The sequence below is a fragment of the Lichenostomus cassidix genome, chromosome 17 (assembly GCF_008360975.1).
Source record: "Lichenostomus cassidix isolate B80296 chromosome 17, HeHo_3.0, whole genome shotgun sequence".
NCBI classification, from domain to species: domain Eukaryota; kingdom Metazoa; phylum Chordata; class Aves; order Passeriformes; family Meliphagidae; genus Lichenostomus; species Lichenostomus cassidix.
The window spans coordinates 7,369,920-7,383,648 of NC_139497.1; the positions used below are offsets into that span (position 1 = coordinate 7,369,920).

General features: G+C 50.9%; 1 protein-coding gene across 5 annotated transcripts in view; it reads left to right on the top strand.

Annotated features, from left to right (window-relative positions):
* ASTN2 (astrotactin 2) overlaps positions 1 to 13,729 on the top strand; it is a 370,770-nt gene that overhangs the window by 165,860 nt on the left and 191,181 nt on the right. For all 5 annotated transcript variants that reach the window (XM_085077209.1, XM_085077207.1, XM_085077208.1 and 2 more), the window contains one exon: positions 11,630 to 11,776. In XM_085077209.1, coding sequence (XP_084933335.1) covers positions 11,630 to 11,776 — 147 coding nt within the window. The remainder of the gene's footprint in view (positions 1 to 11,629; positions 11,777 to 13,729) is intronic.

Sequence of the window (13,729 nt, forward strand, 5' to 3'; positions counted from 1 at the left end):
AATATAAAGGAACAGATGAATGGGAAGAATGCCTTTCTTTCGCTGTGAATAAGCTGTTGTTCACCTGGGCAGCTTTGATGGCTGGGTTTGAAGGGAATTCAGGAGGCAGAGCTGCCTCGCACCGTCGCACAGGGCTGGCTGTTAGATCTGCCTTAGTGTTTGAGCAATGCTGTGAGAACCTGGTTTGTTCATGTTCACTGGGGGCTAACTGAGGGAATTGTCTTGCATAAAGTCCCCATTGTACTTCCCCTCCTGTCTAGATAAATTTGGCCATCACTGCATCCTTGAAAGGAATTTTCCATTATCCTTTCATTGACTCTGCTCTCCCTCATGGAAGCAAAGCAATAGCGTAGTGGGAAGTCGGAGTACCAAACTCATAATTACAAGTTCAGCCAAGATCCATAATTGGACGGGATCGTAACTCTAATAGAGAAGGATGCGTCGTCAGATACAGTTAATTCTTACAATGATGTTCCCCTATCGATTTCACCAGGCTTGTGTGTCGTTGCAGGTGCCTTCAGATAGTTATCAGGTCCGAGGAGAGGGATTCCTTGGGGTTTCTCTCCTTGGATAAGATTTTGCAGGATTGAGCCTAATTATTTGTACTGTCAAGGCATTGATCCCAGACGATGTGATGGGAAGTTTCCACTTAGGAGGTACGCAGGTTTGCTTTTATTTGAGCTTGGTTAAGTGGCCTCCTGTGTCTCCTGGAGCAGGAGAGGACAACAGGTTCTGTAGTACTTTGGCAAGGTCTGTTAGAGAGACATTCCCATAGGACAACACTGAGCAAGGGAGAGCTTGTTCTGGTAGCTCAGGAGTAGCAGATCCCCTGAAAACCTGGATTTCAGTGCAGGAATACCTGGAGAAGTAAGAGCTAGCACCTTTCGTGGTCCCAGAACACTGCACCACTCACATTCCCAACTTGTAGGTCTGTGGGATGCCCTTACACTGACGTTACTGTGTCTTCAGAAAGTCTCCAGAGAAATTATAAGGGAGGAGAGTGTAAGGAATAAAGCAGAGGAGACCTTCCTGTGGAGTCTTGGTCTTTGTCTTCTGTTAGGCTAAGCCCCATGTGTGGGACTAGAGCAGGGAGAGGCACTGCTGGTCCCCAGTGTCTCCAGGCAGCTGCCTCATGCCAAGAAGTGCTCTATTCATACCCAAATCTTCAGTGAGACATCCCTTCTCTTCACCACAGTCCCCTGCCTGTGCCCACACCAGATCTCCATCCTCTCCCTCTCTTTGATGGATCTGTGTGAGCTCTGCTCTAGTGGCATGCAGTCTCAAGGGAGCTGGAATTTGGACTGCTTTTCCACATGAAACAAGTCCTGAGGGAGGCTGTCAGGCCATACACAGCTCTGTGCTCAGGGACTGGCATGACCCTCAGCTGGGGCCAGGGATGGCAGCTTGGCTCCTTCCGGCTGACCCTCAATACTAACTCCTCAAGGATTTCCAGAAATCATATTTTCTTGCAACCTGCTTGAGACAGATTTTGTGCAGTGCAAGGCTCTGCTTGCCATGGGAGCTGGCTCTCCCCTTTCCCGCTCCTCTGGGAGTATCAGGAAATGTGGGAACCTCTTTATATGCTGGCTGTGGTGCACAGATGGCTCTCATCTCCAGGGCTGTGGGTCATCACACCTTCCACCAGCTCTGAAGTCTCTGCGACAGAGAGCCTGACAGTGCTGTAAAGATGTGAATCCACATCCCCCGCTGGCCATCAGGGCGGTATCAAAGCTTTGATGCTTAGTTCCTCTCTCTGGAGCAGGGTGGGAGGTGTTCAGTCAGGTCCCACTGAGTTTGAGAGGAAAATATTAATAACAAAAATGCTCCTAAACCAAGGAGGCAGAGCCCTGTGCACAAACCCCATTCCTACTCCATCCTTCTTGCTCTGGGGTGGGGTTTGCCTTCTGCCCAGCAAAATATATTCAGCTCCAGGTCTGACTGTGCAGCACCGAGTTCCTGTGGTCACAGGCAGCGCCCACCTGATGGTAAAACAAAATAGTGAAAGGTGAGGGAAAAATCAGCATTGAAACTCCAAGGCCACTTCAGGCTCCCTGCCCACCTCATTAAGGATTCTGTGAGTCTAATAAGCCACTCCTTGCTGGAGGGGAGGCACGAGTGAGGCTCCCGCACCTCTCTCTGCTTTCTCAGGCCAAAGAGCAGCTGCTCTCTAACAGAGTAATGTGCAGCAGATGCTGTTCAGCTTCCTGGGTTGGGGGAAACTGAGGCAGGGAAAGCGATGATACCAGACAGATGCCCTGAGAGGGGCTGTAGTCAGGAGCCAGGCGGACAGCTCAGCCAGGCCTTGGGGCGGCTCTGGGGCACAGCAGGTGCTAAAGGCCTCACTTCTGCAAAACCTGGCCAGGTCCTCCCAGCAGAGCCAGGCACTGCTGTTCCACGATGCTCTGAGACAGGCAACCTCCAGTCTCTGGCAGCAGCCTGCCATGATGGAGGCCCTTGCAATGGCTTCTACATTGTCCCTTGCCAGTGTCCCCGCAGCTGTAGGCGCCGCAGCTCTCTGGGGCCCCAGCCCAGCCCACAGTTCAGCTTGTGGCTGGGGCTGAGGTGCTCACCCCTGTGGTGGGTCCATATCAGAAAGGTGTGGCAGCAGCAAGGTTGGGGCCTTGCCGTGTTTGCCTTGGCAGGCCCTTTGCAGCCCCACTGTGCCTGCAGCTCCAGGCCCTTTAGATCTCTCAACCCTAACCCTAGGTGTTACCCTAACCCTAACCCTAGTTAATTACCCCAGCACACTACCTGGGTTTTCCAGCTCAGAAAGATGCAGGAGCAGCTATGTTAGGGCCCTGCCACCATGGCTCCTGCAGGCCCTTTCCAGCCCACTGTGCCTGGAGCTTCGGGCTCTTTAGATGTCTCAATCCTAACTCTAGGCGTAGCCCTAGGCATCCCAAGCCCCTCTGTCTTGGAGGCCCACAGACTGTCTGCCCTCCCTTGCAGCCTAGCGATTGTCTGAGCCTCTGGGACCTGCTGGGAGGTCCCCATAACTGCTGGCAAACCCCTGAGTCTTGGCCTGATGTCACTTTACCATCAAGCAGGGGTCAGGTACAGAGGGTTGCTGGAAATCTGGGCATAAAGCAGAGCATGGTGTGGAAAGGCAAAGGGATTCTTTTGTTCCTGTGATGGTTGAGATGTGCTGGAGGGTGCCTGACGCTGTGTCCACCCAATCTGGGGTGTCTCATGGAGTGTCCTCAGCCAGCTACTTCTCCTCCAGCTGTCTCTGGTATCTGCTCGAGCTGGACCCCCCTGAGCCTGCTCCCCCTCTCTCAGGTCTGGGATTGTTTCACCCCTCCCAGCATCACCTCTATTAACATCACCTGTGAAAAGAGAAAGGGGGGAAAAATATCCCACTCTGTTTCCATGCACAGCTGTTGTTCAATCTCCCCAGCACCCCAGGGAAGGGAGGGCATGGCTTTGGGATGCTCCTCAGCTGAGGTTTCTGTGAACAAGGTACCTGGCTGTTTCCGTAGCACGCGGTGATGGTTTTGACAAATTAGCAGAGTTCAATTATGTACCTTGGATTGGTGTCAGCCCCGTGTATGTGTGTGCTGGGCTGGCTGGCGGAGCCTTCTGAGGGCTGTTAGAGAAATGAGAAGCTGAGCTTTGATCTCCCTCTGTATTTGGTGTTTAAAACAAGGCCTTTTATAAGGGAATATTAGGTATTCGGAGTCTGCTACATATGAGGAAGCTTCGCTTTGATCCTCTCCCATCTCCAGAGGCAGCAGGCACTTATTATTTCATGGGGAACTAAACGAAGGGCAGAATGAAATTTGGGTACTGCTCTCCATGCTTTGCTGGTGCCTCCAGCCTTGCTGGAGCTCAGTGAATGCCGCAGGCAGCACATCACCCCAACTCTGCCATTCTCCTCAAGGAATTACCCCCTGCTCTGCCTCGGGCTTGACTCACCTTCAAACTGGGGGAGATGCTGCTGGGAATCAGCTGGGAGACAAAAGGTGACAAAGCAAACATGGCAATTTGGGCTGCTTCCAGTGGCATGAGGGAAGGATGCGTTTGTCTGTGTCTGGTTCTGCCTGTGCTTGGGGAGCTTCTCTCTTCCTGGCAGCCCTGTGTCCATCCCCTCCTCGTGTGGTCAGCCCACAGCACGGACAGGTTAGGATTCCTTAGGAGGGGACAGAGAGCTATTACTACTCTTAAGGAAGGGACACAGAGCCTGCAGGGATGGATGGACAGGTCAGTCTGGGTGCACACCCACCTGGTTTGAGGCACGTGGAGCTGTGCTGCTCTTTGTGAGGCCAGGAAAGAGCATCCCAGAGGGGACACCCCAGCTCCTGTGCGACCTGCACATCCAAAAATCTCAGGGATGAGGTGTCTGCATGATACAAATCTTGTCTTTACACCCCAGAGCACCAAGGTCTCTCCCTCCAGGCTTCACCCTAGCAGCACAGCCATGCTCCCACTGTGATGCCCAGGGCAGTGTGACAGTGGGGGATGCTGCTAATTCCCAACCATTCTCTTCTCTCCGTCATGGATGCTGCTTTTCCAGCGAGCAAACAAACGTGCTGCTTTTGCATGATGGCTTATTTTGCCTGCAGAGCAATGAGGCACTGCAACAGCACATAAAACCCACTCTGAGTCCCTTGCCATCCCTGCTGGACTCTGGCTGTGCAGGGAAGCTGGGCTGGGGTAGCTCCAGCTGCCTCTTTGCTCCCTAAATCGCTGGTGGCTGTAGATTTGGGAGTGCACACATGCTCCTGCCCATGCCAGGGGCGCTGAGCTGCTGGGAGAGGAGCTGCTGCTGGAAGCTGGAGCTGGGCAGCACAAGGGTCTGCAGGTAAAGTGTGGTGGAGCTGCGGTGGCCGCAGGCTCTTTAACTTCCCCGGACTGCACTGGAGATAAAGGCTTTTACATCTGTTCCTGGAGGCAGTGCGGGTCTTCCTATTTATTTATTTATTTTCCGATTGTATCTGATACAGCCTCAGCGAGTAATTGAGTGTTTGAGAGTGAAAAATTATCTCTCCGGCTTGGCCCTTATCTTGACAGCAAAGCAGCACTTTTAATTTAATTTTGTTCAGAGCATGTGGGTAACAAATTTCACTAATCGCTCTGCTGTCGCCCTCCGCATGGTAACGAGCCTCTTGTTTCCCAGGAAGCAGAACATAAACACGGAGCTGGATGCAGGCGGGAGGAGGGCGAGGGTTGGTGCCGCTTGGAAAATGAAGATGCGTTTCGTTGTGGATTCCTGTGGCAGGATGGATTTGTCTCCTGGCTGGAGCAGGAAGGGAAGCAGAGGGTGGTGGATGTCACATGCGTGGTTTTGTGTGTTTCTTGGCTCTTGGGGGAAACTGAGGCACGGAGGGATGTGGCATAACCCTAGGGAGCTGTTGCAGAGCAGAGATTTGTATTCTCATCCTGTTCTGTCAGTTTGCATCTATTCCAAAAATAATGAATGGAGGGAAAAGATGGCTGGGGACTCTTTTTTCTGTTTTGAGATTGCAGTCCAATTCCCAGCTCCCAGCTCTGCCTGCAGGATGGCAGTGGGACAATGGGCAGTGTGGTGAAGGTCCAGCCAGGATGAACAGTTTGCTGAGTCTGTGGGCATTTCTTGCCACCAGCCTCTGGGACATCTCCTGCCAGGTCCTGAGCCCTCTCTGGCAGCCTGGCCTCCATCACTGCTCTCTCCTGGTTTCTAAAATCAATTCGTCTGTCTGACCAGCCCTTCGCTTGCTGAGCACAATCCTCCATGGGCTGTGACTCAACACAAACTATTTCATAGATAATGATTACTTTTTTTTCCCTTTTTCCTGTAGGAATAATGTTTTTGCTACACTGTATTGAAAATTGCTTTCCCTTCTTCTTAAAATGAAGCCTTCCTCTCAGATTTGCCTTTGTGCTTGTATATTGTAAAATTGGGACTCATTTGGAGTGTAAAACAAAAAAAGATCAGGCCTTAATTCCAGGAGAAGTGCTTTCATTGATTTTCATGAAAGAAAATTCCAGTGCAGGCAATATCTGCCTTTAAATATGTAACTGTTTCTTTAATGTGATTTTATCTCAACCAATTCAGCACCGAGAACATGAAAGCAAAACTGACTTCATTGATTTTAATTGTCCATGCCCAGAGAAATGCAAAAAAATGTAACAGTGCCAGGAGAGCAGATTGTGTTTGCACAAATTCTTCCCCCCTTAGCTGTGCCAGGGGAGGTCTAAGAGATGTGGGCAGGAAAATCTGCCCAGGGTGACCCTGGTGGTGATGGGGCTGGTGGATCAGCATCTCAACCTGTGCCACTTTGGTTATCTCTATTTCCTTACTCCATTCCTTGCCCAGCCTTCAAGGCTTTATCTCTCCCCCCTCCCTCCTCTTGGTTGGAATTTGCTGTCGGCGCCTCCCTGCCAGCTGCAGGCACAATGCCTCAGAGCAAAGGGGGAGCACCACCAACAGCTGTATAATTAGGAAGCAAATACATTTATTCAGTACATAAGGCTTTATAGCTCCAGGAGCACCTTAAGCGCCGAGGCTCGGGCTGCTGGAGGAACACAAGAGCTCAGTGGGACACACAGGAGCTCAGCCAACGAGCCCTTGACCTTGCCACGGGTCCAGTGGCCAAATCCCAACCTCCCCACAGTGCCCAGCCACCCCTTGGCATCCTCCTCCTCATCCCACACCCCAGGACTGTCTTTTCTGCAGTTCTCTGTGCTGTACTGGAGGATGTCTCAGCTAATTGCTAGAGGATAATTCATAAATGTTAATAGTATTAATCTGATTCAGCATGTGCTTAGCAAGATCAAATCCCCTATAAATCCAGAAGCAACTGATCTCACCCTTCTGCTGCACAATGTGGCTGCCTTTCCTCTTCTCTTCCCCCGATCCCTTCCTCTGTGCACCCTCTGCCTCCTTGGAGGGTCTCTCTGGGGGTCTCCCCCAACACAGGGGAAGCAAAGGTGACACTTCAGAGCTGATCCATGTCCTGCTGACTCTGGGATGAGGCTGGAGACTGCCCTGTGCCCAAGCCCTGACCCAGATCCAGGCTGTAGCTGTGGGCACCTTCATTTGGGATTCCTCCAGGACTGCCATGGAGAAGGCTCCTCAGGAAGAGGCTGGGGCCAGGTGTGGTGTAGAGGGTGTGTGATGAAACACTGCCTGTGCTCTCCCTGCCTGGGGGGTTCACTGCATCCACATCCATCCTCTTTAGAAGGAAGTGGCTGTGAGAAATCCATGGAGGCTTGGTAGGGTCAGAGTGCGGAAGAGCTGTGTCTGGCTGGAAGGAGGATTTCTCATCCCATCCCATCCCATCCCATCCCATCCCATCCCATCCCATCCCATCCCATCCCAACCCATGCCATCCCAGGTGTCTGGAGTGCTGGAAAGAGGGACCATCGTGCCGTAGAAGGGCAGGCTGCAGGGCAGGAGGGCAGACAGGCTGTGCTTCTCCCCGTGCAGGGGTGCTCCATGTCCAGAGCTGCCTGCCAACACCGCTGCTTGTCTTAATTGGCATTTGATTTGATTGGACATGATCTGCCCCTTGTAAAACACCTCGAGATGTGTCTGTGTGTGAGGCTGTCCTGGAAACGCTGCTCTATCCTATTAATGAGCCTCTGCTGGAACATATCGAAAGATCATTAGGAGCCCAATTCCTCCGACACGGCAGCAGCTCCGGCGTGCTCCGGGAGCATCCCGGGGCTGGGAGCTCTGTGAGCTGGGCTAGGGGTGGGCTGGCTGTCCCCAGGGGTGCTGCTGTGTCCCCGGGGGTGCTGCTGTCCCCATGCTGGGCGCTCTGCATGCAGCACGGGGGTTGCTAAGCACTTCCAGCACTCGCTGTTCTCCCGCTCGCCTTCCCCAGCCCTGTCTTCCTCGGTGTTGGGAATACATTTCCATATCCGAGTGGCCACGGAACTGTTCTGTGTGATGCTATTATCTCCCGGGGGGGCGGGGAAGATTGCAAAGCACTTGGCGTTTAACACCCACATATGGTTAACACCACGGGCTGTGTGCTGATAAAGAGGGGGTAATTAAAGTTTATTTTTTTTTATAGACTAATCTCCCAAGCATGTATTTATGAGCTTGATTTAGAAACAGCATATTACCGAGAACACGGGATATTTGTGGTGCTCATAAATCCATACGTGTTCTGAACACACCTTCTCTTTTCTTTTCCCCCACTAAATTTAGGCAGCGCTGCCAATATTAAAAAGAATTGAGCCCAGAGTTTTGTTGGGGTTTTTTTCCCCCCCTTGTCTTTTGGGCGGGCAAGGGAAAGTGTACAAAGCAGTGAGTAATTAAATGCACAAGGAAATGATATTTCAAAGGAGACACGGTGCGTTTGGAGGGGCTGTTTGCTGAGTGTTTACACCACTGGCTTTGCATTTATCTTCATCTTGCAGCAGGTGCAAAATCTTCGGGGGATTGTGGTGCTTTGCAAGCATTTCCTGAGCTGTCTGCACAGGGACCCACATCCTCAGCAGGATAATTTGCTCTGGGGTGTGAGGGGAGACAAAAAAGTCCTGGGTGGGGAAGGTGGTGGTGGCCAGAGCCCTTCTGACCACAGTGCTGGCCACTCCTTGTTTTCCAGTCTAATTAAGCTTCCCCTGGATCACTAGCAGGGAGCATCTCAGGTACAATTCTGCCCTGAAATGGAACAGTTTGCCTTTCCTTTCTGCTTCTCTCACCTTGGATTTTGTGGGCTGTGGGGAGAGGTGACTTCTCCCTGTTTGGATAGAAATAGTTTATTGTTATTTTCCATCCTGGTGGTGTGCCCAGCCCACTTCTTGGGTGCCAACTCCCCGGGTCTGCCTCCCTCTAAAAAATCCATGTTTTTCCCTCTAAAACTGCCTGGATGAGCACTTGGACATCCACTTACTTTGTTGCAACCACTCAAAAACTACACAAACATCTTCAATTAAAAATACAGAGAGCTCATCTTAATGTATGAAGCATTTATTAGGGCAGAGAGATCTGGGGAGCAAGTTTGGTCTCAGCCATGCCTGCTCTCCATCTTCCTCCTGGGCTTTTTGGACCCCACAAGACCCAATCCAGGATTTGTGTTGGGTGCTGGGGCTCTCAGCCATCCATGAAGGTCTTGTATTCCCCACCCAGCTTACTCCTCTTGGTAAAGGATGTTAATACCAGCTCGTTTGGAGCACCTGGATTTTCAAATCTGCTCTTCAGACACTTCCCTGGAAGCCTGGAGGTGACAAGGAGAGGAGGGAAAGCACAGGCTTAGCCAGGCCAAGCTCTGATTTGTGGCATTGGGTTTATATGGGGCTGCCTGAGCTACTAGACTGGGTTTGGATTCCCTCCCAGGGCTGAAAAAGGAAGGGATAAGTTTGTCTCACCTCTGGACTGGGGTGAAGTCTTGATGAACCTGTTGAGGTGGGTCTGGTTAGCAGGAACTTGCTGAAAATATATTTGCTTGTGGTTTTAGAGGCTTGGAGAGAAGCTGACTATCTCCAGATAGGTGTTGAAATGCAGCACAGCAGTGCTGGAGTGTCAGTGGTCTGAAGAGCAGGGAAGGGGACAGAAAAAAACACCCTCTCCCTCTCTTTAAATACTTTTCCAGCAGTCTCCCTTCAAACCTGGCAGCAAACTGGTCATGAGCAATAAAGAGCTGAGCTGGAAATCCAATTTCTGCTCAAGCAGAAGCCCCCTTGTTTTGGTTCAGTTGGTCAAAACCAACGTCAGGCACTTCTAGAGGTCAGTGATTAGCAGTGCTGGAAATGAGTGAGTGCAGGAGGGAAGGGAGTTACGGGAGACTTGGAGCAATTGTCCCTTTCCTTGGGCAGCCAAGCTCAAACTCATGGAACTGTGAAAGGCTTTTTGCTGTTTCAAGCTCCTGTGCAGCTCTCCTCTGAGTCATGGGGAGAGAAGAAGCCGCATGGACCAGTGGGGATGTGAAATCCTAATTCCTTCAGATCCACTCCGGCTGCAGGTTGGTGAAAGCTGCCATCATACCTGGGATTCAGGCTCTTTGTGAAAAGGGGATAATACTTGTCTCACTCATAAGGGATTTATGATTTAATGTTTGCAAAGCACTTTAAGACCCTGGATTGAAAGGTGATTTATAATGGTGAAATCCAACATTGTCTGGTCCATTGTATATTTGATTTCGTCCACTTATCATGATGGAGGCTTTTTTCTCTTGCCTTTTTTCCTTTTTTCCCCCTCTTTTTTCTTTTTGCATTCCTGATGTAACTTCAAACCAAGCAGGGGTTGTGGCAGGCACAGTATGCCCAGCAAGAGGAGGATTTTGCCTCCCATGGAGGTGCTAACTTATGCTGATGATATGAATAAAGATTGGGAAGGAAAAAAGGGGATTGCAAGGTGAGGGGCACAGGGGATTGGCAATAAAGCTGTGAAATAAGAGTGGGAAGGCTGTTCAGATGATCCATGCATAAGGAAAGCAGAAGATGCTTCATAAATAATCAGTTTGCAGGCCTCAGTGATGGGGGTATTTTTCAGCAGATAAGCCACTTCTCCTGTCCTGCAAATCCTGGTTGGAGCATCCCCTGGGCAGACTCCTACCTGGTGGTGCTGAGGTGGGGCTTAGAGCCCTGCCTGGAAGGGACAGGTTGTGCTGAGCATGAGGTCCCTGCCCCAGAACCAGCACCTCCAGCAGCAGCTTTAGGCAAATTGCAGGGTGTGCAAATGCTAAGTTGAATCCATTTTTAAATCTCGCTTTGCTGATGAGATGTTGAGGGCTAGGGGGCAAGCAGGGAGAGGCTGCATGGGCTACTGAAAATAAAGAGGTGTCCTCACCTGAATCTTGAGCAGGGCTGTGGTCAGCTCTGGTCATGTCAGCTGCACCAGAATGGGCTGTGCAGCCTCTGGGTTCATGGCTGGGCTGTGCCCTCTCCTTGTCATGGACTCACCCTGCAAGTGGCATCCCAGGCCTTGGAGAAGGAGCTGGCTGTCCTGCAAGGTGTCTGTTGTCATCTTGCAGCAAAGCAGGGCACTGTCACAAGGTGTTGGATGATGTGGGGGATGCAGTGCAGCCAGAGCAGCCCCCAGGTCAAGTGGGATCAGTGCCTCAAGGATGCAGGCTGCTGGGCTGCTCCTTGCTTGGGCAGTGGATACCTGGTGATGGGGGTTGTGGTGGCATGGGACAGTTCTTTGTCATCTCCATCAGCAGAGGGGGTTTCATTTGGGAATGTCACCTGACATTCCCAGTCTGCATCCTGTAAGAGGACCCGAATCTTCACAGGCAGCCAGGTCTCTCTGGATGACTCTGTGTTGCACAGGTTCACCCCATTCCCTATGAAACATGGGCATTCTGTCCCACCCAGCTGTAGCTGATAGGGATTCAGCCATCCTAATGTTGTCCTGCCCCACGAGGGTTTCACAGTGGGTTGCCAAGCCAACCAGTGTTGACAAGAAGTGATGCTGGTTTCAGCAGGGCAGCACAGCAGGTGTGCCGAGTGATTCCAGGGAGGAGAAGTTCCCAGGGAGAGGTCTGTGCAGAGCTTTGAGCAGGTTTTCTCCTTCCTCTGGCAAAACAAAGCCCCATGCTAAACGAGGTGTGATGGGAGTCACAGGATGTGCAAACTCCTGCTGCGTTGCCATCCTCCTTTTCAATGCCTTTCTTCCCCAGGCTGGGGCTCTCCTGCCTCTGCTGACGAAGCCCTGGGTCCAGCTTTACCTTTTGTCCACCCTCTGTGTGCCTTGCAGGTTCCATGAAGAGCCCTGTGAACAAGACGGCGCTGACCCTGATCGCGGTCAGCTCCTGCGTGCTGGCTGTGGTGTGTGGCTCCCAGCTCTCCTGCCCGCTGACCGTCAAGGTGACACTCCACGTCCCCGAGCACTTCATTGCTGATGGTAAGACCCTCCTGCTGCCCCCCGGGTGTGTTTGGGACGTGGAGGTGCCTCTCTTTGGGAATGCCCCAGCTGTGTTTGACTGCAGGGATCTCCCTTTTCAGAAGCACATCTGCGAGCCTGAGACCAAAATCTCAGTCACGTCAATTAATATTATCGTTGTTATCATTGATGCTAATTGTGTCTGGTGGATATTCCTGTTCTCCTCCAAACTCGTTGAGGAGCCCTGGGAGCTGCACAGACAGGACTCCTGCTGCTCATCCCAGCCCTTACAGCGGCAGAGAGGGAAATTGCTGAGGTTTGAGCAAAGGCAGAGATGCTTTGAAAAATTAGACGAGTGCTGCTGTCACTATTTATTGCTTTCTCCAACTGGGCTCCTTGCATTTGTTGTGTTTCACTGACCTTTTCTTTATAATGTGCAGTGAGCGTCAAGTGCAAGTTTTCAGTAACATGAGGGCAAATTTCATTTTCTTCCAGCAGACAGGACCCATTATTCAGTCGGTTCCAATTCCTCAGCTCCTGCAGTCGTCTCACTGCTTGGGGCATGCAGAGGGGCACTTGCTTTCTGCCAGAAATGTGCTGCATGCAGCCAGTGCATCAGCAGCTGCTGGGGTGTCCTGGTGAAGCCAGCTCTGGGACAGCTCCCTGCTTTGGGGGCTTTGGGGTGGAGGGCAGCTCCTTGGGGTTTAATCTTTTGGGGAGGGGGAGATGGTTAAAGAGACACAGACGGACAAGAGCTGCAGGGGATGATGGAGAGGGGCTGAAATCAGCACCCCATGGGTGAGTGGGAGTCAGCAGTGTGTTTGAAGAGGGATTAGCCCTGCTAAGAGTGACCTCTGGGTATTTGGGTTATCCCAATGGTCATGACTTGGCCCTTATGAGAAAGAGGAGAATGTTTGCTTTATGTTCACACATTGGAGGAACTGAACATCAGTGGTGGAGACATGAAGATAACATCAAATTGTGGATGCCAAATCCCTGAAAGTGTTCAAGGCCAGTTTGGATGGAGCTCTGAGCAACCTGGTCTGGTGGAAGGTGTCCCTGCCCATGGCGGGGGGTGGAATGAGAGCATGTTTAAGGTCCCTTCCAAGCCGAACCATTGTGTGATTAGATGATTTGAAACAAGAGACTTGTCTATACCTTGACCTGCTTCTAAAAGGCTTTAAGGATTGTCCAAGCTGCAGATGAATATTTGAAATCTTCACAGGTCATCATTCCATGCTGCTGGAGAAAGAAACTCTTGCATTTGGGGAATGAGGTTGCTTCAGTGCTAACTTGTGTCCCTTTGGGATGGGCACTGGCCAGTTCAGCACTTGGACTGGGAGTTCACCCTGGTTCTGGTGCTTGCTGATGGTCAGCCAGGAAGGCAGTGATGGAAACATCCTGCTCCCCGCTTGTGGTTCTGGCTCTGGGAAGGCAGCGTGCCCTGAAAAAGAAAATAAACAAAATGCAATGAGATTCTGTAAAATGAAAGTGAAAAGCTGAGCCTGTGCTTGTCACCAGGAAAGGGGTGGCAATGCAAATTATGCAAATGCAGGGAACATTCAAATGAAAATGACAATGAAATACCAATAAAACAGATTAATATCCTTGAAACTGGGGGAAATGGGATGATCTCCAGTCCTGACTTAATGACTTTTCTGAAGAGAAAGTGGCAAGAAGACTGGTAACAACGGTTTGGAGAAGAATTAAAATGAGCTTTGTAATGAAACTGTAAAATATAATTACAAACTGCGAAAACTTTTTTAATATTTTTTATGAGAAACAGTCAAATTCTTCCCATAGAAGCAGCCAAGACATTTTGCAGTGGCTATCACTTTCCCTGAAATCTCATCATTTTATGCAATGACAGTCCCTTGCCTGGGAAGAGAAAAAGCTCTTAAAGTTGTCCCTTCTTTCTGAATAACAACAAATCCCAAGGCGCCACCCAACTGGCAGCAAAATATTACAAAGCAT